This window comes from Saimiri boliviensis, chromosome 7, assembly GCF_048565385.1.
Source record: "Saimiri boliviensis isolate mSaiBol1 chromosome 7, mSaiBol1.pri, whole genome shotgun sequence".
Classification (NCBI taxonomy): Eukaryota; Metazoa; Chordata; class Mammalia; order Primates; family Cebidae; genus Saimiri; species Saimiri boliviensis.
In genome coordinates this window covers 98,580,669-98,606,067 of record NC_133455.1, presented here as the reverse complement: position 1 = coordinate 98,606,067, position 25,399 = coordinate 98,580,669, and the positions used below count along the sequence as shown (strand labels likewise).

General features: G+C 43.3%; 1 protein-coding gene across 2 annotated transcripts in view; it reads left to right on the top strand.

Annotated features, from left to right (window-relative positions):
- The first annotated feature begins 5,212 nt into the window (after positions 1-5,212).
- Positions 5,213-25,399, top strand: part of YAF2 (YY1 associated factor 2) — a 96,130-nt gene continuing 75,943 nt past the window's right edge. The window contains exons 1-2 of one of the 2 annotated variants that reach the window (XM_039472460.2): positions 5,213-5,349; positions 5,775-5,900. In XM_039472460.2, coding sequence (XP_039328394.1) covers positions 5,324-5,349; positions 5,775-5,900 — 152 coding nt within the window. In that variant the 5' untranslated portion in view covers positions 5,213-5,323. The remainder of the gene's footprint in view (positions 5,350-5,774; positions 5,901-25,399) is intronic. The other variant, XM_039472459.2, reaches the window with a different exon arrangement.

Below are 25,399 nucleotides of genomic sequence, written 5' to 3'. Positions count from 1 at the left end.
TGTATTTTTTGTAGATACAGGGTTTCCTCATAAGGCTCAGGCTGGTTTTGAACTCCTGAGCTCAAGATATCCGCCCACCTCAGCCTTCCAAAGTATTGCGATTATAGGCATGAGCCACTGTACTTGCCCTCATTTACCTTTTAAAAATTAAAATAAAGCCAGACACAGTGGCTTACACCTGGAATCCCAGCACATTGGGAGGCTGAGGCAGGAGAATCGCTGGAGCCCAGGAGTTCAAAGCTGTAGTAGTGACTTATGATTGCACCACCATACTCCAGCAGGGCAACAGAGTAAGACTGTCTCAAAAAAAAAAAAAAAAAAAAAAAAAAAAAAAAAAAGAAAAGAAAAAGAAAAGAAAAGAGTAAATTACGAGAAAACTTCAACACCTTATTGTTAAGTTGTTAAAACGATGGTTAGTGTTTGAGTCACTTTACAAGTGACCCTAATGAATTACATTTCTAAAGTACTGAACTCTGTTAACGTATTGAAAAGACACCTGATTGGGTAAGAACTTGGGCCACTCTAGTAATAAAAACATCTTTATTCTCTACATCAGCCACTCTTACAGCTAGTAGAGAAACACTTTAGAAAAGATGTGACTTTTTGTGGTGAAATGGGAGTAGCTCCTGTGCTACTGTCTCTATGTAAGCCTAGTAGAGGCAATGTTTTTTTTTTTTTTTTTTTTTTTTTTTTTTTTTTTTTTTTTTTTTAGAGAAACACCAATAAGTGGGAGGCAGTTAGTATCGTGCAAGGGCATGTGACTTTGTGCTCCACAAAAAGTAGGTTCCTGGTTCATCGACAAGGACATGCACAGTTGTAAAGTTCATTTTGAAGGATAAATGTTAATTCTAGCATTTACTGATCATCCACTTTATGCAATATGCTTAACAGTTTGTAAATTCCAATAGGAAAGAAAAAAATCTCATTCAAGAATTGTAACACAAGTGAATGCCAGGCGCGGTGGCTCGTGCCTGTAGTTCCCAGCTATTCAGGAGGCTGAGGCTGGAGGATCTCTTGAACCCAGTTCTGGGCTGTAGTGCACAATGCCAATAGTGTCCGCATTAAGTTCGGCATCAATATGGTGACCTCCCAGGAGTGGGGGACCACCAGGTTGCCTAAAGGGGGGTGAACCGGCCCAGGTCAGAAACGGAGCAGGTAAAAACTCGAGTGCTGATCAGTAGTGGGATCATGCCTATGAATAGCCACTGCACTCCAGCCTGGGCAACAAAGTGAGACCCTGTCTCTTTTTAAAAAACAAAACAAAACAAAACCACAAGTGAACTTATTGATTATTTATTTCAGAAACAGGGTCTTGCTATGTTGCTTAAGCTGGTATTGAACTCCTGGTCTCAAATTATCTTCCTGCCTCAACATCCCAAGTGGCTGGGAATACAGGTGCACCCTAACCTGGCTATAAGTAGATATATTTATTCTCAGAATATTTATTGAGTACCCACTATGTATCACACTGTTCTCAGGGGCTGGAGACACAGAAATAAAGACAACAAAAGTTCAGGCTGGACATGGTGGCTCACGCCAGTAATCCCAGCACTTTGGGAGTCGAGTGGATCACTTGAGGTCAGAAGTTCGAGACTAGCCAGGCCAACACGGTGAAACCCTGTCTCTAAGAAGAAGAAGAAGAAAAAAGTTCTTGTCCTTTTTGTTCATGATTCAGAGGTGCTGCTTACTTTCCAGTGATGGAGGTTATAATCTAGTGAAATGGTGATTTGCAGCATGGGGGATTTTTTTTAAGAGCGCTTAATTTAGCTTTCTTTTAACAAAATACAGTGTTGCCATCACTTTTACAGGTAGAGCAGTCTCTGAAGATCCATCCAGTTGAGGAATTTAAAAACATCACAGTGCCTTAGGCTTGTAAGGGACCTTAGTTGTGGTAATAGTTTTAACTCCTTTATTTTACATATGAAAAAAAGACACTTAACTGAGTTTACCCACCTCAATACCAGAGGTTAAAGATCAGGCCTTAAATCTCGTTCTCTTGTATAGGTTCCTCAGCCATGGTTTCTGGGTTTCTGAATTCGGGTCTGAATCATCAGAAGCTACATTTGCAAAAACTTCAGAGAGTAAAATGAGTTTAGAGACTGCTGTAAATGCGGTTATTTGGTTAATTAGAAAGAAGGCGTGGTGAAAGACAAATAGGATACCCTGGTCTACTCATTAAAGAAAAACCATTTAACCTGGGCCCTAACTTCCTTGTCTTTAAAATGAAGGGCTAGCGCTAGACCATGGATTTACAATGGCTCGACTTAACGATTTTTCTACTTTACGATGGGTTTAACCGGTGTATTAAATGCATTGTCGATTTACGATTTCTTTTCTTTTCTTTTTTTTTTTTTTGAGACGGAGTCTCACTCTGTCGCCAGGCGCGATCTCAACTCATTGCAACCTCCCCCTCCCGGTTTTAAGCCATTCTCCTGCCTCAGCCTCCTGAGTAGCTGGGACTACAGGCGGCGCCGCCACACCCAAGCTAATTTTTTATTTTTAGTAGAGACGGGGTTTCACCATGTTGGCCAGGATGGTCGCGATCTCTCCTCGTGATTCGCCGGCTTCGGCCTCCCAAGTGCTGGGATTACAGGCGTGAGCCACGGTGCCCGGCGATTTTCGAGATATATATATATATATATATATATATATATATATATATATATATATATTTTTTTTTTTTTTTTTTTTTTTGAGACAGAGTTTCGCTCTTGTTACCCAGGCTGGAGTGCAATGGCGCGATCTCGGCTTACCGCAACCTCCGCCTCCTGGGTTCAGGCAATTCTCCTGCCTCAGCCTCCCGAGTAGCTGGGATTACAGGCAGGTGCCACTATGCCCAGCTAATTTTTTGTATTTTTAGTAGAGACGGGGTTTCACTATGTTTGTTTGTTTGTTTGTTTGTTTGAGACGGAGTTTCGCTCTTGTTACCCAGGCTGGAGTGCGATGGCGCGATCTCGGCTCACCGCAACCTCCGCCTCCTGGGTTCAGGTAATTCTCCTGCCTCAGCCTCCTGAGTAGCTGGGATTACAGGCACGCGCCACCACGCCCAGCTACTTTTTTTTTTGTATTTTTAGTAGAGACGGGGGTTTCACCATATTGACCAGGATGGTCTCGATCTCTTGACCTCGTGATCCACCCGCCTCGGCCTCCCAAAGTGCTGGGATTACAGGCTTGAGCCACCGCGCCCGGCCGGGGTTTCACTATGTTGACCAGGATGGTCTCGATCTCTCGACCTCGTGATCCACCCGCCTCGGCCTCCCAAAGTGCTGGGATTACAGGCTTGAGCCACCGCGCCCGGCCGGATATTTTTTATTTAAGATGGATTTATCGGGAAGTATCCCTATTCTAAACCGAAGAGCATCTGCAGCTGATGAGACCATGTGCATAGTACTTTGAGTAGGCATAGTACTTTGAGTATGCACTTTGTAAATCCCTGTACTTCGTAAATGCGTATTACTTACAGGGATTTACAAAGTGCCTGGCACATTGCGCTTAAAAAAAGGTTAATTCAGAGACGCAGTCTCGCTTTGTAGCCCAGACTGGAGTGCAATCGCGTGATCTATGCTCACTGTAACCTCCACCTCCCTGGTTCAAGCAATTCTCCTGCCTCAACCTCCCGAGTAGCTGGGATTATAAGTGCCCGCCACCATGCCAGGCTAATTTTTTTTTTTTTTTTTTTCAGTAGAGACAGGGGTTTCACCGTGTTGGCTGGAACTCCTGACCTCAGGTGATCTACCCGCCTCGGCCTCCCAAAGTGCTGGGATTATTCGCGTGAGCCACCGCACCCGGCCAAAAAAAAATGTTATTTTATTATTAATCGCACAACAACTTCATGTATATGCCATTCAGAATATGAAAGAGTTGAGAATTACAGAAATTAAATGATACTGCCAAGGTCTATAAGCTAAGAAACAGGGGAAGGAGGCTGAGAACTCTGGACTTCTGACTGCACTATTTCCTTTGCAGTTTAGCTATAAAATAATCATTTTACATGAATTCGGACTTGATATAAACCTAGAAATATGGAAACAGAACAGTTAAAGAGGGATATATTTTATGCAGAAGTAACCCACGTGCATGAAGGAAGGGTTCTGGTACGGGAAAGAATGAGTTTCATCTGCAGTCTTTTGTCAAGCAGTAGCTTTTCTTATGGGAGAGGGATGCAGCGGTAGGGAAAATGTGTGAAGCCTTTGAATGCCAAGCTAAGGAGTGTGGGAGTCGTTACAAGTTCTTGATAAGAGTTGTGGCATAGTATTAACAGCATTTTATTATTAATCTGGTTGTGGATTACTTAATAGATTGGGGAGGTGGAAGTGGAGCTTCGGAGACCAGTTAGATGGCTGTTGCTAGAGTCGAGTATAAGGACCTTTCGTATGTTGCGGTAAAGAGACCTGGGAAGTGTTCTTTTGTTAGCAGACATCGTTGAAGGCACATGCAAATTCCTTATATTTAAAAAGGCCTTATGAGTATGTACTCGGTTTCTTTTAAAAGCAGCTACTGCAGAGGCCAAAAGGGCGCGTTTGAAATTAAAGCAGAGTTAGACTCCTGGCTTTGTAATTAATCATGCAGCCCAGAGGAAGTCACCTAACCTTTCCTGAGCCTAGGTTTCGATTCCTCTAAGTTAGGGGTGACAATCCTTACTTGTTAGATCAACTGTGTGCATAAACCAGACAGCGCTTTAAGGCTTTTAGCAATGGCGCTGCGTGTTGGTTCCCGCCTTCCCCCCGGTACCCCGCAGGCGGGGGCCGAGTAGCCGAGGACGGCGGAGGCCGCGAAAGTCATTCTGTCTGGAGACCCCTGGCTGGCACTTCCGTCCAGCCCTGGACAGGCCTCCGAACGCCGACTGGCCCCACCTTGGACCAAGCTTCGCACGGGATGACGGAGCATTCCCTGCCAGGCGGTGGGGCAGACGTTTCCCTTTTCAGGGGGGCTCTGGAGCGCGCGGCAGTCCCCGGCAGCCCCGGATGCCGAGGGGGCAGCGGGGGAACAGCACGGAGAGGCGGCGCCTGCGGCCAAGGCCGCCGCGGCCACCCCCGCACCGCTCGCCCGCGAACTCGCCGCGGGCGCTGGGCCGCGCTGGCCGCGTTTGAAGTCTCCGGCGCGGCCGCTGGTTGGCGGGCGCGGGTCACGTGCGCCCAGGCAGGAGTTTCCCCGACAGCTGGAGGCTGCGTGGGATCCGGCGGCGGCTCCAGAGCGCGGCGGTGCGGCCTTCCCCGCCCCCTCCCTCCCTCCTCCCCCGCCCGCTTCCGCCCGGCTTATTATCCTCCTTATTGACAAACAGCGGCCGCGGCTGCGACTCTTGGCGTGCGTTGATAGCCAAGCCATGGGAGACAAGAAGAGCCCCACCAGGTAACAGCGCCCGGGCCCCGGGGCCCGGACTGTGCGGGCGGCAGGGCCCTGGCGCCGGGCTTCGGGTGGCCGCCTCGCTCGCCGCCCGGGCACCGGGGCGAGCACGGGGGCGGCGCCGCTGCTGTGCGAGCGCTGCCGCGTGAGGGGGCCGGCGCCGGCCGCCCCACAATGGAGCCGCGATGGCGGCAGCGGCCGGAGCGGCAGCCCAGAGCGGCTGTGGCGGCGGCGACTGCGGCCGCGCTCGCGCCCTGCCTCTTCCCGACTCCCTTCCCCCGCCGAGCCGGAGCGCGGCGTGCCGGGGGCCAGCGGGGCGGGGGTCGCGGAATTGGGGCGGGGGGCGGGGCGGGGGCGGCCGCGGGACCCGGGCGCCTGGCGCGGCCTGCTGGTGACCCCGCGCCGCGTCGTGTCCGGGTTGTGTCCTGCAGGCCGAAGCGGCAGCCGAAGCCGTCCTCGGATGAGGGTTACTGGGACTGTAGCGTCTGCACCTTCCGGAACAGCGCGGAGGCCTTCAAGTGCATGATGTGCGATGTGCGGAAGGGCACCTCCACTCGGTGAGTCCCGGGCCTGCCCCGCGTGCCGCCGGCCCGGCGGGGTGGCGACCGGAGGATGCCCCTGCGGCTGCCGCCCCCTCCCGTGACAATCGCAGACCCGGCGGGAGGAGGCGAGACGGAGGTGGTGGCTGCGATAGGAACTGGGTCACATTGATCGCGACCCAGGCGATGGTTTGCGGTGAGGGATAATTGAAGAGGCTGTAACGTTTTTTGCTGCCAAGAGAGAATAAATTATTTAAGGGAGGCATTAGCTACTGTGATTTAATTCGTATGGCTAGGTGTAATGCCCCTCTCCCCACTCCGGGTTTAAAAATGTTGGCTGCATTGTGTAGGGATCAAGGAAAACCCGTAAAATCCTCTTTTAGGAGCAAAGGATGTAATTTAATTTCAGTCCTCAAAAAAAAAAAAAGTATTTGATTGCGGAATACACAATATATTAAACTTCTTTTTCTATGTAAGACGTCTGGAAGGGTCAGATCACGGTTTTATGTAGTGTTTTTTATTCCAGTTCTCTAATATTTTATAAATAAGAAGTTGGAGATGAGACCAGTCACAGGAACAGATTTTTACTGAAAGTATTTATGTATCTTTAGTTTGATTAAATTGCAGTCTCTTAGACAAATGAGATGAAAAGATCTCTATTTTCAGACTTTATTTTATTGTAAGCTTGCAGTATAATAACTCTGTGTTTTAAAAAACGACTTTGAATTAAGTGGATAAAGAAAATCAGGAAATTCAGTCAGCGACATTCTTAATCTGTCAGCACTTAGTTATTGAGCTCCTTGATTTTTATAGGAAGGTACCTTTTGAATTAAATATAATCCTGTGATTTATTACTTAATATTTAGAGAAGATACTTAATATTACTTAATATTTAGAGAAGATACAAAGTCCATTAGAAACCATAACAATAAGCATATTGATCTATCTTACTATTGCTTTAAAAAAGAGGGCATATATAATATTGACGTATACAAATATTCAGTAGACGTTAGTTTTCTAAAATGAGGTATCTTGATTTTTTAAAACACTGTTTACAGAATTTTATTAAGTTTAAAATTTAGAGACAGGAATAGTTGACAACGTATTTGAAAATTTTTTTAGTGAAGTTCGTTGCTTTTGACATGCTTGCTTTTTGTAAATTATTTGCTTTTTGTATATTCCCACAATAAGTAAAATATTTTGTACATTGTTCATATTCAAAAAGCAAACTTTCAAACATATGCTGAATTTAAGTAATTACAACAGAACACTCCAAAAAGAAAAAAGGTATTTGCTAAGATGATTGTGGTTACTATTTTTGGACCCGTGATTTGTGATTTAAGTATTTTGAAAAACCGCATCTTCATGTCTGTAAGGTTGGAGTTGGTTTAGAGTATATTTGTATGTCTATGTTAGTGCCTTGGGCTTTTAAAAATACTCAATAAGCAATTTTTAGAAAATTTGTTTCTTGGAGGCAGGAACCTTAAAGTGGAGACTATTATAATCTTAAACTCTGGTACTATATATTATTGCTTTTTGTTGTTCCCTCTCTATTTTCTTGTAGCCATTAGAAAAATACTGAAACTAGAAGAGCCTGTATGTTTATTTGCAGGGACAGCAAGGAAGGGGGGAAGCTGGTGTCCTACTCCACAGCCAGTCTTGGGGTTAGAGGAACCCTGAGAAATAGAGTAGGTGGTGGCAGCTCAGAAGAGAAGAAACAGGCTGAATACCTGGCACCTGGAAGAAGAAGGAATATAGTACGCAGGGGAGTTGGCCCAGGACAGAGAAGTGGGCCTAGTTTAAGAGGCTTGAGGCCCACATGGGGGCCCCTGACATTTTTTTTTTTTTACCGGTACATCTGAGCTCTTGTAGATCCAATTTTTAGTGGTGGAAACATTACTTGAGGAGAACTCAGAGAAGCATTGTCATTTGGATTGAAACTGAAGAGGCTCTGGGCAACTCACCAGAAATCTAAGGGACACTGTGTTCCTGAAAGTAAGTGTTCTACACTGCGACCCTCTCAGCTTCTTCCTTCCTCTCTCTGAATTGTCTCTTCTGATTTTGGCTCTAAGTTAAACATAAGAGCTCTAATTTCTCTGTTATCTGTTATTTTCCTAGTGGTTTCTGAAATTCAGGGTGGAATCCATGTTTGTATAGAACAGTGGAACAGAGTATTGTTAATAGAGAAGATATTGATTGCATCACAGAATATTAATATTTTTCCTCTCTGGTCATGTTAGAAAAACAATATTAAAGGACTGCAGAATGCTACTGAGAATCAAAAGTTTCAGTAGTTGGAAGGAATAATTCTCCATAATCAACATGTTAATTAACAGGGTAATTTCCAGAGTAAGGTTGGCAAGTACTAAAGCTGGGACTGGATAGCTGCAGAGCAGAAGGATGCAGTTTGCTAATGATTTGTTTGTGTGACCCACAGATGGGATTTGAATCCTTTGGGTCAGACTGACCTTTGAACTGATTCTGCCTCATTGTCAGATGTAAGGCCAAATCTGAGTCATTCTAGACATTTGAAAAACATTTTTCTGTTTGAACCTGCAGAGAAGATTGAGTAGTTGTTCTACCTTTACATCCCTTTTTTCCCCCCTTCCTTTCTTCTTTTTTGTGGGAGGATCTCATTCTGTTGCCCAGGCTGTGTTCTGTGGCATCAGCCAGGCTCATTGTACCTTGAATCCCAGGCTCAAAGGATCCTCCCACCTCAGCCTCCTGAGTAGCTGGAAGTACAGATGCACACCACCATGTGTGGCCAATTTTCTTACATTTTTGCAGAGATGGTGGATTTCGCTATGTTGCCTAGGCTAGTCGCAAACTCCTGAGCTCAAGCAATCCTCCCATCTTGACCTCCCAAAGAGTTTGGATTATAGATGTGAGCCACCATGCTGGCCCCTTTAAAGTCTTTATCGAAAATGTACTTTTTTTTCTTTAAAGAATATTAAGTTCAGGCCGGGCGTGGTGGCTCAAGCCTGTAATCCCAGCACTTTGGGAGGCCGAGGTGGGTGGATCACTAGGTCAAGAGATCAAGACCATCCTGGTCAAAATGATGAAACCCCGTCTCTACTAAAAATACAAAAAATTAGCTGGGCATGGTGGCATGTGCCTGTAATCGCAGCTACTCAGGAGGCTGAGGCAGGAGAATTGCCTGAACCCAGGAGGCAGAGGTTGCAGTGAGCCGAGATCGTGCCATTGCACTCCAGCCTGGGTAACAAGGGCGAATCTCCGTCTCAAAAAAAAAAAAAAAAAAAAAAAAAAAGAATATTAAGTTCAAATTATTATTATTGCAACAGAAGCTCTTTTTTTTTTTTTTTTTTTAACTATATCCATGGTAGGTCATGAGTCTTTCTGTAGGATAAAGTTACATTCATAGCATGTATTTCAAAATAAAACTTGATTTGTTGTAGCTTCAATTTCTCAATTTTTAATTTTTAGATTCTGGGGTACATGTGCATGTTTGTTACTTGGGTGTATTGCAGATTGGTGAGATTGGCCTTCTAGTGTACCCATTACTCAAAAAGTGAACATTATATCCAACAGGTAATTTTTCAACCTCTCACTCCAAAATTTTTTACATTGTGCTTTTGTGTGAGAAACAGTAAATGTCAAACTGATAGGAAAATTTTTAAAGGCAAAAAAAATACTGTGGTGACAAATTATTTTGAAGATGCTACACAGCCTTTGTATCTGAAGTTTCTTTTTTTTTTTTGAGACGGAGTTTCGCTCTTGTTACCCAGGCTGGAGTGCAATGGCGCGATCTCGGCTCACCGCAACCTCCGCCTCCTGGGCTCAGGCAATTCTCCTGCCTCAGCCTCCTGAGTAGCTGGGATTACAGGCACGTGCCACCATGCCCAGCTAATTTTTTGTATCTTTAGTAGAGACGGGGTTTCACCATGTTGACCAGGATGGTCTCGATCTCTCGACCTCGTGATCCACCCGCCTCAGCCTCCCAAAGTGCTGGGATTACAGGCTTGAGCCACCGCGCCCGGCTTGAAGTTTCTTAAAAGGTAAGAAATGTCTCAGATATAAACAGAAGAAACTTTAGGAAATTAAGGATCATTCTTGGCTGGGCCCAGTGGCTCATACCTGTAAGCCCAGCACTTTGGGAGGCTGAGACAGGAGAATTTCTTAACGCCAAGAGTTTGAGACCAACCTGGGCAACACAGTGAGACCTCGTCTCTACTAAAAATAAAAAATATAGCTGGGTGTGATGGTGCGTGACTGTTGTCCCAGCTGCTCAGGAGGCTGAAGTGGGAGGATCCCTTGAGCCCTGGAGTTCAAGGTTGCCATGAGCCGTGATCACACCGCGCTACACTCCAGCTTGGGCAGCAGAGTGAGACACTGTCTCAGGAAAACCAAAACCAAAACCAGAAACATTATGAATCATCAGAGAAAATGAGATATTTGAATCGTTTGTATGAGGGGGATGATCAATGTATGATGATTAAATTAAGACTAGTATCTTATTGCTACTTTACCTAGGAATAAAGAGTTACTTTATCACTTAATTCAGATAGCAAATATTTAGAAATAAAAATGGTAGAACCATTGGTTTGGGTTTTAAACTGTGGTCTAAATGAGAACTTATTAAACAATACCTAGTTCATACCAGGCTTTCAAATGTAACAGGTAATATTACATTTTCTTAGAGTAAAACAGTCCTTTAGGTTTCTCATAGGTGTTATTTTAGAGAACTGTGAAAAAGATTTTACGTAGTAGAAAGAGTGCTAGGTGTTATACTAGTATGAGTTTGGTAACCTGCGTTCATATTTCATATCAACCATTTCAATATTCAGCATTCAGCAAATGTTTATTGAGCATCTTATATAAGGGCTGAGTTGGGTACTGGACATACAGTGGTGAGTAAAATGCATTTTCTTTTGTTTCTTTAGAATTTTACGGTTTTGCAAGTCAAAACCACTTTGGACCTGTACCAAGCTCTGTATGTGAGGTTTGGTATTAGTAGATCTTTTCTTCTTTTTTTTTTTTTTTTTTTTAATTGCATTTTAGGTTTTGGGGTACATGTGATGAACATGCAAGATTGTTGCATAGGTACACACTTGGCAGTGTGGTTTGCTGCCTTCTGTCCCCTCACCTGTATCTGTCATTTCTCCCCATGCTATCTCTTCCCACCTCCCCACCCCCCCACCCCTCCCCCATTTCCCTCCAACGGACCCCAGTGTGTAGTGCTCCCCTCCCTGTGTCCATGTGTTCTCATTGTTCAGCACCCACCTATGAGTGAGAATATACGGTGTTTGATTTTCTGCTCTTGTGTCAGTTTGCTGAGAATGATGGTTTCCAGGTTCATCCATGTCCCTACAAAGGACGTGAACTCATCGTTTTTGATGGCTGCGTAATATTCCATGGTGTATATGTACCACATTTTCCCTATCCAGTCTATCATCGTTGGGCATTTGGGTTGGTTCCAGGTCTTTGCTATTGTAAACAGTGCTGCAGTGAACATTCGTGTGCACGTGTCCTTGTAGTAGAATGATTTATAATCCTTTGGATATATACCCAGTAATGAGATTGCTGGGTCAAATGGGATTTCTATTTTTAGGTCCTTGAGGAATCCCCACACTGTCTTTCACAATGGTTGAATTAATTTACATTCCCACCAACAGTGTAAAAGTGTTCCTATTTCTCCACATCCTCTCCAGCATCTGTTGTTTCCCGATTTTTTAATGATCGCCATTCTAATTGGTGTGAGATGGTATCTCACCGTGGTTTTGATTTGCATTTCTCTGATGCCCAGTGATGATGAGCATTTTTTCATATGTTTGTTGGCCTCCTGTATGTCTTCTTTTGTAAAGTATCTGTTTATATCCTTCGCCCATTTTTGAATAGGCTTGTTTGTTTTTTTCTTGTAGATCTGCTTTAGTTCTTTGTAAATTCTGGATATCAGCCCCTTGTCAGATGGGTAGGCTGCAAAAATTTTTTCCCATTCTGTTGGTTGCCGATTCACTCTACTGACTGTTTCTTTCGCCGTGCAGAAGCTGTGGAGTTTGATTAGGTCCCATTTGTCTATTTTGGCTTTTGTTGCCATTGCTTTTGGCGTTTTGATCATGAAGTCCTTGCCTACACCTATGTCCTGAATGGTTTTGCCTAGATTTTCTTCTAAGGTTTTTATGGTAATAGGTCTGATGTTTAAGTCTTTAATCCATCTGGAGTTAATTTTGGTGTAAGGTGTCAGGAAGGGGTCCTGTTTCTGCTTTCTGCACATGGCTAGCCAGTTTTCCCAACACCATTTATTAAACAGGGAGTCCTTTCCCCATTGCTTGTTTTTGTCAGGTTTGTCGAAGATCAGATGGTTGTGGGTATGTTGTATTTCCTCTGAGACCTCTGTTCTGTTCCATTGGTCTATATCTCTGTTTTGGTACCAGTACCATGCTGTTTTGATTACTGTAGCCTTGTAGTATAGTTTGAAGTCCGGTAGTGTGATGCCTCCTGCTTTGTTCTTTTTGCTTAGGATTGACTTGGCTATGCGGGCTCTCTTTTGGTTCCATATGAAGTTTAAGGTGTTTTTTTCCAGTTCTGTGAAGAAGGTCATTGGTAGCTTGATGGGAATAGCATTGAATCTGTAAATTACTTTGGGCAGTATGGCCATTTTCACGATGTTGATTCTTCCTAACCATGAACATGGAATGTTTCTCCATCTGTTTGTATCCTCTCTTATTTCGTTGAGCAATGGCTTGTAGTTCTCCTTGAAGAGGTCCTTTACGTTCCTTGTTAGTTGTATTCCTAGGTACTTTATTCTCTTTGTAGCAATTGTGAATGGCAGTTCGTTCTTGATTTGGCTCTCTTGAAGTCTATTACTGGTGTATAGGAATGCTTGTGATTTTTGCACGTTGATTTTGTATCCTGAGACTTTGCTGAAGTTGTTTATCAGTTTCAGGAGATTTTGGGCTGAGATGATGGGGTCTTCCAGATATACAATGATGTCATCTGCAAATAGAGACAATTTGATTTCCTCCTTTCCAATTTGGATACCCTTTATTTCTTTTTCTTGCCTGATTGCTCTGGCTAGAGCTTCCAGTACTATATTGAATAGGAGTGGTGAGAGAGGGCACCCTTGTCTAGTGCCAGATTTCAAAGGGAATGCTTCCAGTTTTTGCCCATTCAGTATGATATTGGCTGTTGGTTTGTCGTAAATAGCTTTTATTGTTTTGAGATACGTTCCGTCAATACCTAGTTTATTGAGGGTTTTTGGCATAAAGGGTTGTTGAATTTTGTCAAAAGCCTTCTCTGCATCAATTGAGATAATCATGTGGTTTTTGTCTTTGGTTCTGTTTATGTGGTGAATTACGTTTATGGACTTGCGTATGTTGAACCAGCCTTGCATCCCCGGGATGAATCCTACTTGATCATGGTGGATGAGCTTTTTGATATGCTGTTGCAATCGGTTTGCCAGTATTTTATTGAAGATTTTTGCATCTATGTTCATCATGGATATTGGCCTGAAATTTTCTTTTTTTTTTGAGACGGAGTTTTGCTCTTGTTACCCAGGCTGGAGTGCAATGGCGCGATCTTGGCTCACCGCAACCTCCTCCTCCTGGGTTCAGGCAATTCTCCTGCCTCAGCCTCCTGAGTAGCTGAGATTACAGGCACGAGCCACCATGCCCAGCTAATTTTTTGTATTTTTAGTAGAGACGGGGTTTCACCATGTTGACCAGGATGGTCTCGATCTCTCGACCTCGTGATCCACCCGTCTCGGCCTCCCAAAGTGCTGGGATTACAGGCTTGAGCCACCGCGCCCGGCCTAGAAATTTTCTTTTCTTGTTGAGTCTCTGCTGGGTTCTGGTATCAGGATGATGTTTGTCTCGTAAAATGATTTGGGAAGAATTCCCTCTTTTTGGATTGTCTGGAATAGTTTCAGAAGGAATGGTATCAACTCCTCTTTGTATGTCTGGTAGAATTCAGCTGTGAACCCATCTGGACCTGGGCTTTTTTTGGGTGGTAGGCTCTTTATTGCTGCCTCGACTTCAGACCATGTTATTGGTCTATTCAGGGTTTCGGCTTCTTTCAGGTTTAGGCTTGGGAGGATGCAGGTGTCCAGGAATTTATCCATTTCTTCCAGGTTTACTAGTTTATGTGCATAGAGTTGTTTGTAATAATCTCTGATGATGGTTTGGATTTCTGTGGAATCTGTGGTGATATCCCCTTTATCGTTTTTTATTGCATCAATTTGGTTATTCTCTCTTTTCTTTTTTATTAATCTGGCTAGTGGTCTGTCTATTTTGTTGATCTTTTCAAAGAACCAGCTCCTGGATTTATTGATTTTTTGAAGAGTTTTTTGTGTCTCTATTTCCTTCAGTTCTGCTCTGATCTTAGTTATTTCCTGTCTTCTGCTAGGTTTTGAGTTTTTTTGATCTTGCTCCTCTAGCTCTTTCAATTTTGATGATAGGGTGTCAATTTTAGATCTCTCCTTTCTTCTCATGTGGGCACTCATTGCTATATATTTTCCTCTAGAGACTGCTTTAAATGTGTCCCAGAGATTCTGGTATGTTGTGTCTTCGTTCTCATTGGTTTCGAAGAACATCTTTATTTCTGCCTTCATTTCATTGTTTATCCAGTCAACATTCAAGAGCAAGTTGTTCAGTTTCCATGAAGCTGTGCGGTTCTGAGTTAGTTTCTGCATTCTGAGTTCTAACTCGATTGCACTGTGGTCTGAGAGACCGTTTATGATTTCTGTTCTTTTGCATTTGCTGAAGAGTGATTTATTGCCAATTATGTGGTCAATTTTAGAGTAGGTGTGATGTGGTGCTGAGAAGAATGTATATTCTGTGGATTTGCGGTGGAGAGTTCTGTAAATGTCTATTAGGTTTGCTTGTTCCAGGTCTTTATTCAGGTCCTGGATATCCTTGTTGATTTTCTGTCTGGATGATCTGTCTAATATTGACAATGGGGTGTTAAAGTCTCCCACTATTATTGTGTGGGAGTCTTAAGTCTCTTTGTAAGTCATTAAGAACTTGCCTTATGTATCTGGGTGCTCCTGTATTGGGTGCGTATGTATTTAGGATCGTTAGCTCTTCTTGTTGCAGTGATCCTTTTACCATTGTGTAATGTCCTTCTTTGTCTCTTTTGATCTTTGTTGCTTTAAAGTCTATTTTATCAGAGATGAGAATTGCAACTCCTGCCTTTTTTTGCTCTCCATTTGCTTGGTAGATCTTCCTCCATCCCTTTATTTTGAGCCTTTGTGTATCCTTGCATGTAAGATACAGCACACTGATGGGTTTTGGCTTTTTATCCAATTTGCCAGTCTGTGTCTTTTGATTGGGGCATTTAGTCCATTGACATTTAGGGATAGTATTGTTATGTGTGAATTTGATACTGTCATTTTGATGCTACCTGGCTGTTTTGTTGGTTAGTTGATGCAGATTCTTGATTGTATTGATGCTCTTTTACCATTTGGTGTGTTTTTGGAGTGGCTGGTACTGGTTGTTCCTTTATATGTGTAGAGCCTCTTTCAGGAGTTCTTGTAGAGCAGGTTTGGTGGTGATGAAATCTCTGAGTGCTTGCTTGTTCACAAAGGATTTTATTTTTCCTTCACTTATGAAGCTTAGTTTGGCTGGATAGGAGATTCTGGGTTGAAAGTTCTTTTCTTTAAGGATGTTGAATATTGGCCCCCAATCTCTTCTGGCTTGTAGGGTTTCTGCTGAGAGATCTGCTGTGAGTCTAATGGGCTTCCCTTTGTGGGTAACCCGACCTTTCTCTCTGGCTGCCCTTAGCATTTTCTCTTTCATTTCAACCCTGGTGAATCTGACGATTATGTGCCTTGGGGTTGCTCTTCTTGAGGAATATCTTTGTGGTGTTCTCTGTATTTCCTGGATTTGAATATTGGTCTGCCTTGCTAGGTTGGGGAAGTTTTCCTGGATAATATCCTGAAGAGTATTTTCCAGCTTGGATTCATTCTCTTCATCACATTCAGGTACACCTATCAGATGTAGATTAGATCTTTTCACATAGTCCAACATTTCTTGAAGATTTTGTTCATTCCTTTTTGTGCTTTTTTCTCTGTTCTTGCCTTCTCTTTTTATTTCATTGAGTTGATCTTCGACCTCTGATATCCTTTCTTCTGCTTGGTCAATTCGGCTGTTGAAGCTTGTGCATGCTTCACGAAGTTCTCGTGTTGCGTTTTTCAGCTCCATCAATTCACTTATACTCCTCTCTATGCTGTCCATTCTCGTCAGCAGTTCGTCCAATCTTTTTTCAAGGTTCCTATTTCCTTTGCGTTGGGTTAGAACATGTTCTTTTAGCTCATTGTAGTTTCTTACTACCCACCTTCTGAAGTCTGATTCTGTCATTTCATCACCCTCCTTCTCCATCCGGTCTGGTTCCCTTGCTGGTGAGGAGTTGTGATCCCTTTTAGGAGGAGAGGTGTTCTGGTTTTGGGAGTTTTCATCCTTTTTGCGCTGGTTTCTTCCCATTTTTGTGGGTTTATCCACCTGTTGTCTGTCTCTGTCCCAGGGAGTTGGAGCTTTATGAGTTTCTGTTGCACTACTGCCTTTTTTGATTTTTCTTTCAGGTCTGACCCGCCCAGCTAGCAGCACGCCTAGCCACTGCCTGCCCGCAGGGGCTTTGCTGAGCTGCTGTGGGCTCCGCCCAGCTGCCCTGAGCTCTTCCCTGTAGTCCTTTTTATATGGGCATAGTTAGAACTGTCTCCGCAACGGTGGCCCCGCCTCTGTTATGGCGGACTCTCTCTGTTGTGGCAGGTTGCCTCGGCAACGGCGGGTTGCCTCGGCAATGGCAGCCTGCCTCCATAGCGGTGGAGAGTCTCAGTAATGGCGGAAGCCCCTCCCCCACGGAGCCGGACCGTCCCGGTTCAGCTGTGCTTGGTTTGGAGGGCTCAACCCAGAGGGTTTCCAATTACTGTTTTTGTTTTCGTTGTTGTTGGGGGTGGAGGGATGGGACCAACCGAGCCTGATCACCTGGCTCCCTGACTCAGAGTCTTTCCTTTTTTTTTTTTTTTTTTTTTTTTTTGAGACAGAGTTTCGCTCTTGTTACCCAGGCTGGAGTGCAATGGCGCGATCTCGGCTCACCGCAACCTCCGTCTCCTGGGTTCAGGCAATTCTCCTGCCTCAGCCTCCTGAGTAGCTGGGATTACAGGCACGCGCCACCATGCCCAGCTAATTTTTTGTATTTTTAGTAGAGACGGGGTTTCACCATGTTGACCAGGATGGTCTCAATCTCTTGACCTCGTGATCCACCCGCCTCAGCCTCCCAAAGTGCTGGGATTACAGGCTTGAGCCACCGCGCCCGGCCGAGTCTTTCCTTTTAAGTTGAACGACCCCGCGTTCGGGTCGCCTGCTGAAAAGGCGCCGGGATCTCCCGTGCTGCGACTCACGGAGTCGGCTCGAACTGTGGCGCCAGCTCCTGGCGGATTTTTTGCCTAGGAATCTCCTGGCCTGACTCGCTATTTCAGATGAATGGGCAACTCTGCTGTCTCAGGGCTCTGCTCGCCAGCTAAGAGGGCTCCCAGACCAGTGGCTTTTGTATGGAGAACCGCAGCAACAGGGCGTGGTCACAGCAGCCGCGCGGGCGGAATCAGCCCCATAGGGGCCAAAACAGCCGCACCGGCTGGGACTGCGACGCTGGCGACCCCTCTGCCTGGGTATCTCCTGGTCTGTGGGCAATAAGAGTTCGTCTGGAAATGTGGCGTCCACTCATGCTCAGCACCTTCACTGGGAGCTGAAGTCCTGAGCTGTTCTTAGGCGGCCATCTTCCCAGCATTCCTAGTAGATCTTTTCTTACACGAAGGCTGAAGAGGTGAAATTTCTTCATTACAAAATATATTATATGTAATTGAAAACAGTATTATAATTAGGTAAAAAGAACGAGTTATTTTAGCTCCTGTAACAAGTCAACTATAAAATCCACATTCAAAAGGAAGCTTAAACCAACTATCATCTGATAAAAATCTTTTTAGTATTGTTGTCTTGTCTTCTGTCTTCTACTTGCTTTCTGTCTTCAAATTTGAGGTTTGGCACTGATTCTCCTAGACTTTTGGTGTAGGAATGGGAGAAAAAAATTGAGAACCATCTACCTAAGTCTTTTTTAATGAAATGCATGGTTCCTGAGCCGCCTCCTCTGTCTGAGGAGCCTTTCTAGCAACTATTTAGTTGTTCAGAGACTTCTTATTCTAGGAGATTTCTTACTTGATTGTCTTTGTCCTCCCTTTATGTTAGAGGACTCAGGCTGGTTAATTGTTTATGGGTAAATTTTGCAAGTAATTAGTGTTTGAATAGTCTGGATATCAGAGTGGTTTTCAAAATGTAGTCTAAGTGACATTGAGAGTCCCTGAGATCTTTTTAGTTAGTCTGTGAGGTTCAAACTGTTTTTATAAAAATTTTAAGATGTTATTTGCCTTTTTCACTGTGATGATGCAGAGGCAATGGTGGGTAAAACTGCCAGCACCTCAGCATGAATCAAAGTGGTGGCACCAAATTGCTCTCTTCATTGTAATATTCACCACCATGTACATGCATGCAGTAAGAATAATGCCAGTTCAAATTAAGAGTATCCTTGATGAAGCAGTAAAATTTACTAATTTTTTTTTTTTTTTATTTTGAGACGGAGTTTCGCTCTTGTTGCCCAGGCTGGAGTGCAATGGCGCGATCTCGGCTCACCGCAACCTCCCCCTCCTGGGTTCAGGCAATTCTCCTGCCTCAGCCTCCTGGGTAGCTGGGATTACAGGCACACGCCACCATGCCCAGCTAATTTTTAGTATTTTTAGTAGAGATGGGGTTTCACCATGTTGACCAGGATGGTCTCGATCTCGTGATCCACCCGCCTCGGCCTCCCGAAGTGCTGGGATTACAGGCTTGAGCCACCGCGCCCGGCCAAATTTACTAATTTTATTACATCTCATGCATTTTTAAATATTGTCTGACAAAATGGGAACTACACATAAAGGACTTGTACTGTATACTTAAGTATAGTGGTTAAGGGAAAGCACATGTATAGTTTGTTTTGCAAGCAGAACTAGTCTTTTTTTTATAGAATATTATTTTTACTTGAAAGACTACCTGACAAACTACAGTTATTCAGACTTGGATATTTAGCATATATATATTTTTTTGTTTGTTTTTTTGAGACGGAGTTTCGCTCCTGTTACCCAGGCTGGAGTGCAATGGCGCGATCTCAGCTCACCGCAACCTCCGCCCCCTGGGTTCAGGCAATTCTCCTGCTTCAGCCTCCTGAGTAGCTGGGATTACAGGCACGTGCCACCATGCCCAGCTAATTTTTTGTATTTTTAGTAGAGACGGGGTTTCACTATGTTGACCAGGATGGTCTCGATCTCTTGACCTCGTGATCCACCCACCTCAGCCTCCCAAAGTGCTGGGATTACAGGCTTGAGCCACCGCGCCCGGCCAGCATATATTTTCTTTTTTTTTTTTTTTTTTTTGAGACGGAGTTTCGCTCCTGTTACCCAGGCTGGAGTGCAATGGCGCGATCTCCGCTCACCGCAACCTCCGCCTCCTGGGCTCAGGCAATTCTCCTGCCTCAGCCTCCTGAGTAGCTGGGATTACAGGCACGCGCCACCACGCCCAGCTAGGTTTTTGTATTTTTAGTAGAGACGGGGTCTCACCATGTTGACCAGGATGGTCTCGATCTCTCGACCTCGTGATCCACCCGCCTCAGCCTCCCAAAGTGCTGGGATGACAGGCTTGAGCCACCGCGCCCGGCCTATATTTTCTTAAAAATGAATATATTCAAGAAATACATCACTTGGAGGAAAACACTTGATAGTATATGTTGCCAGTGATAATCGTTCAAGTGAAAATTAGAATTCTTGAAAACTTGTAGCAACAATGAGCTTTAGAGCTTCTGTGTATAATAAGTACTTTTCTGAGAAGATTAGTGGTGATATCAATGAATATAATTTCTGATATTTTGCCATGAAATGTGTCAACATTTGGAAGATAGCATAACTCAGCAAAGAAATGGTTCCTAGTTACCGATAAATGATTTTACAAAACCGTCATGGATAATTCATTCCAAGTACAAAATACCAATGAATTTTAAGGGAACACTGAAAACTTCATTGATGTGGTTTCAGATTTTACATTGCAGCTAACCTTTGAGAAACAACTGTGTTTTGATGTAGCATCAAAGAAGAACATCTATAATTATCTGAAAATGCTATTGAACTACTTAGGTCTTTTCAACTGTATATCTATGAGAGTCCAGATTTTCTTTTTTTTTTTTTTGTTTTTTTTTTTTTTGAGACGGAGTGTCGCTCTTGTTACCCAGGCTGGAGTGCAATGGCGCGATCTCGGCTCACCGCAACCTCCGCCTCCTGGGTTCAGGCAATTCTCCTGCCTCCGCCTCCTGAGTAGCTGGGATTACAGGCACGCACGACCATGCCCAGCTATGTTTTTTGTATTTTTAGTAGAGACGGGGTTTCACCATGTTGACCAGGATGGTCTCGATCTCTTGACCTTGTGATCCACCCGCCTCGGCCTCCCAAAGTGCTGGGATTACAGGCTTGAGCCACCGCTCCCGGCCTCAGATTTTCTTAATATTTTTGGACCAAAACAATATATTGCAAGAAATTGAGTGCTGAGACAGATGTGACAATCTAGATGTTTTCTGTTAAGCCAGATGTTAGAGGTTTATGAAAACGTACAGTGCCACTCTTCATATAAAATATCTTTGTTTTGGAAAATAATGTTTTTTAAAACAAATATGTTATTTCTTATGTGATGTATTTGTTTTTAGATGAACTATTAAATATATTTAGATTTTTAATCAGTTTTTATTTCTAATATAGTAAACATCAATATATGACCAACATTAAGAAAACAAACAAAAACCTTTTTAAAAATTTTAAGAGTATAAAGGATCCTGAGACCAAAAAGTTTGTGAACTGCTGGTCTAGAGTTTATTGGCTTGGTTTTCTACATGCAATGGATTTACTTCAGCAGACATTCTTTTTATTTCCTTTACAGTGTGAGGCCTGATAACTAGTATCCTACTTGTTTAACTTGTTTAATCTCACTCATCTTATAGTGTCGCCTCCGAAGTATTTGATATTGTTGGCCGTTTTTTCCTTCGTTAATTGAAACTCTCGTTCCTTGATGCCTCTAACCCTTCTTTTTCATAGATTTCCATATGTATCTCTGAAACCAATTCCTGCCTCCCCAAACCTGGCACCTGTATATTCTTTACTTTGTATGTGGCGTAAACTCTTTTTCTGGACCCTCAGCTAAAAACCAGCATTGTCTCAACTTCGAGTCTAATTTGTAGTCGTCCTTCATGTCCTTTCTCTGGATCGTCTCTTAAATCTGTCCCTTTTCCAGTTGATGTAGTTTTAGTTCAGAAGCCAGTATCATTTCTCTCATGAACTATTGGACAAATTGGTCTCTTCTTTGGAATGCTACTAACATTATCTTCATTATCTTTCTGGAAACCTATCTGATTATCTGATTATGTTGGTCCCTGTATATTTTAAAAAAAAATTGAGTCCTCTTTAGTGGCTGCTGAATAAAAGCTGAAATCCTGAGTATAGTGTTCAAAGCTTTGTAATGATAATCTATCCTTAAACTACCTTCCTAGCTTAATTTTTTGTTGCTTATCCTTATCCTGTGATACCTCAACACTGAAGTATTTTTATCGTATGGTACTTTTCAAAGAAGCCCTCTAGGATTACTGTCCCTCCACCCCTTCGTATCATATTGATTCTATGTATGTACAGTCAGTCATACACTCCATAATGACATTTTGGTCAGTGGGGGACCACATATAAAATGATAATGCTGTATTTTTACTCTACTTTTTCTATGTTTATTTATGTTTAGATACAGATACCATGGTGTTACAATTACCTGCAATATTCAGTGTAGTAATATGTTGTATAGGTTTGTAGCCTAGGAGCAATAGGCTTTATCATATCGCCCAGGTATGTAGTAGGCTGTACCATCTAGGTTTGTATAAGTACATTCTGTGATGTTCCCATGATGAAATTACCTAATGATGCATTTTTCAGAACATATTCCTGTCATTAAATGATGCATGACTGTATGTATATGTAATTATTCCTAGCAAATCACTGTATTGTAGTATAGTTGTCTAGATACTTACCTGCCCTACAGGGCAGAGATTGTCGTATTCACTTTGATATTTCTAGAAGCTAATAAAATGCCTGAAATATTGTAGATATTTAAATGTTTTTAATTAATGTTCCTTCAAATTTAGCTATTGCTCTTTTTGACACCTGACAATTGCTTTTCCAATAATTTTAAACACTATGTTTGTAAAAATACTATCAGACTATTTTGTCTCTTAAGTTGTAGGTATAAATCATTTTGGTGTTATTATTTTCTGAGACAGGGTTTCACTCTAATTGCCTGCGGTGGAGTGCAGTGGTGTGGATATAGCTTACTGCAGCCTCAACCTCCCAGGCTCAGGTGGTCCTCCCACCTAAGCCTCCCAAGTAGCTAGGACTACAGGAGTGTGCCACCATGTCTGGCTAATTTTAAAACTTTTGGTAGACAGGGGGTGTCTCCCTGTGTTGCTCAGTCTGGTCTTCAACTCCTGGGCACAAGCAGTCCTTTCACCTTAGCTTCCAAAATGTTGGGATTACAGTCATGAGCCACCACACCCAAATGTTTTAGCAGTATTTCAAGGATGATATTGTACATGAACACCTTAGCATTTTTTAAGGAACAGCTTTAGAAAGTTGTGTATTATTGTTATCTCATTTGTGGCCACTTACTTAGGTCTTATTTTTCAGATTATTGAAATTTGTGTAATATAGCTAAAAATGAAGTATTCTTTACTAAAGCAAACCATTGAAGTCCTGAAAGTGTACAGCGTATTAAGAAATATATTGTAAGGCTGGGCGCGGTGGCTCAAGCCTGTAATCCCAGCACTTTGGGAGGCCGAGGCAGGTGGATCACGAGGTCAAGAGATCGAGACATCCTGGTCAATATGGTGAAACCCCGTGTCTACTAAAAATACAAAAAAATTGGCCGGGTGCGGTGGCTCAAGCCTGTAATCCCAGCACTTTGGGAGGCCGAGACGGGTGGATCACGAGGTCAAGAGATCGAGACCATCCTGGTCAACATAGTGAAACCCCGTCTCTACTAAAAATACTAAAAATTAGCTGGGCATGGTGGCGTGTGCCTGTAATCCCAGCTACTCAGGAGGCTGAGGCAGGAGAATTGCCTGAACCCAGGAGGCGGAGGTTGCGGTGAGCCGAGATCGTGCCATTGCACTCCAGCCTGGGCAACAAGAGTGAAACTCCGTCTCAAAAAAAAAAAAAAAAAATTAGCTGGGCATGGTGGCGCGTGCCTGTAATCCCAGCTACTCAGGAGGCTGAGGCAGGAGAATTGCCTGAACCCAGGAGGTGGAGGTTGCGGTGAGCCGAGATTGGGCCATTACACTCCAGCCTGGGTAACAAGAGTGAAACTGTGTCTCAAAAAAAAAAAAAAAAAAAAGAAATATATTGTATTCCATTGCTACAAAGAGAATAAAATACCTAGGAATACAACTTACAAGGGATGTGAAGAACCTCTTCAAGGAGAACTTCAGACCACTGCTCAAGAAAATAAGAGAGGACACAAACAAATGGAAGAACATTCCATGCTCATGGGTAGGAAGAATCAATATCGTGAAAATGGCAATACTGCCCAAAGTAATTTATAGATTCAGTGCTACCCCCATCAAGCTACCATTGACATTCTTCACAGAATTAGAAAAAACTACTTCAGGCCAGGTGTGGTGGCTCACGCCTCTAATTCCGACACTTTGGGAGACCAAGGTGGGCGATCACAAGGTCAAGAAATCAAGTCCATCTTGGCCAACATGGTGAAACCCCATCTCTTGAAAAATACAAAAATTAGCTGGACGTGGTGGCACACACCTGTAGTCCCAGCTGCTTGGGAGGCTGCGGCAGAATTGGTTGAACCTGGGAGGTGGAGTTTGCAGTGAGCCAAGATTGCATTACTGCACTCCAGCCTGGCGGCTGGCAACATGGCAAGACTCTGTCTCATAAAAAACAAACAAACAACAGCAAAAAAAAACCAACTTCAAATTTCTTATGGAACCAAAAAAGAGCCCCTATAGCCAAGACAATCCTAAGCAAAAGGAACAAAGCTGGAGGCCTCATGCTACCTGATTTCAAACTATGCTACAAGACTGCGGTAACCAAAACAGCACGGTACTGGTACCAAAACAGATGTAGACAAATGGAACAGGACAAAGGCCTCAGAAATAATGCCACACATCTGTGACCATCTGATCTTTGACAAACCTGACCAAAACAAGCAATGGGGAAAGGATTCCCTATTTAGTAAATGTTGTTGGGAAAACTAGCTAGCCATATGTAGAAAACTGAAACTGGACCCCTTCCTTAACACCTTCTACAAAAATTAACTCAAGATGGATTAAAGACTTAGCAAACATAAGACCTAAAGCCGCAAAAACCCTAGAGGAAAACCTAGGCCATACCATTCAGGACATAGGCATGGATAAAGACTTCATGACTAAAACACCAAAAGCAATGGCAACAAAAGCCAAAATAGACAAATGAGATCTAATTAAACTTAAGAACTTCTGCACAGCAAAAGAAACTATCATCAGAGTGAACAGGCAACCTACAGAATGGGAGAACATTTCTGCAATCTGTTCACCTGACAAAGGGCTAATATCTAGAATCTACAAAGGACAGAAACAAATTTACAAGAAAAAAATAATCCCATCAAAAAGTAGGCAGAGGATAGGAACAGATACTTCTCAAAAGAAGACGTTTATGCAGCCAACAAAGATATGAAAAAAAAGCTCATCACTGGTCATTAGAGAAATACAAATGAAAACGTGATAAGATACCATCTCATGCCAGTTAGATTGGCAATCATTAAAAAGTCAGGAAACAGATGGTGGAGAGGATATGTAGAAATAGGAACGCTTTTACACTGTTGGTGGGAGTGTAAATTAGTTCAGTCATTGTGGAAGACAGTGTAGCGATTCCTCAATCTGGATCCAGAAATACTATTTGACCCAGCAATCCCATTACTGGGTATATACTCAAAGGATTGTAAATCATTCTACTATAAACGCACATGCACATGTATGTTTATTGCAGCACTATTCACAATAGCAAAGACTTGTAGTCAACCCAAATGCCCATCAGTGATAGACTAGATAAAGAAAAATGTGGCACATATACACCATGGAATACTATGCAGCCATAAAAAAGGATGAGTTCATGTCCTTTGCAGGGACATGGATGAAGCTGGAAACCATCATTCTCAGCCAACTACTAAAGGAACAGAAAGCCAAACACCCCATGTTCTCACTCATAAGTGGGTGTTGAATGATGAGAACACATGGACACAGGGAGGGGAACATCACATATGGGGGCCTATCAGGGGTTGGGGGCTTGGGGAGGGATAGCATTAGGAGAAATACCTAATGTAGATAATGGGTTGATGGGTGCAGCAAGCCACCATGGCATATGTATATCTGTGTAACAAACCTGCGTGGTGTGTATGTGTATCCAGAAC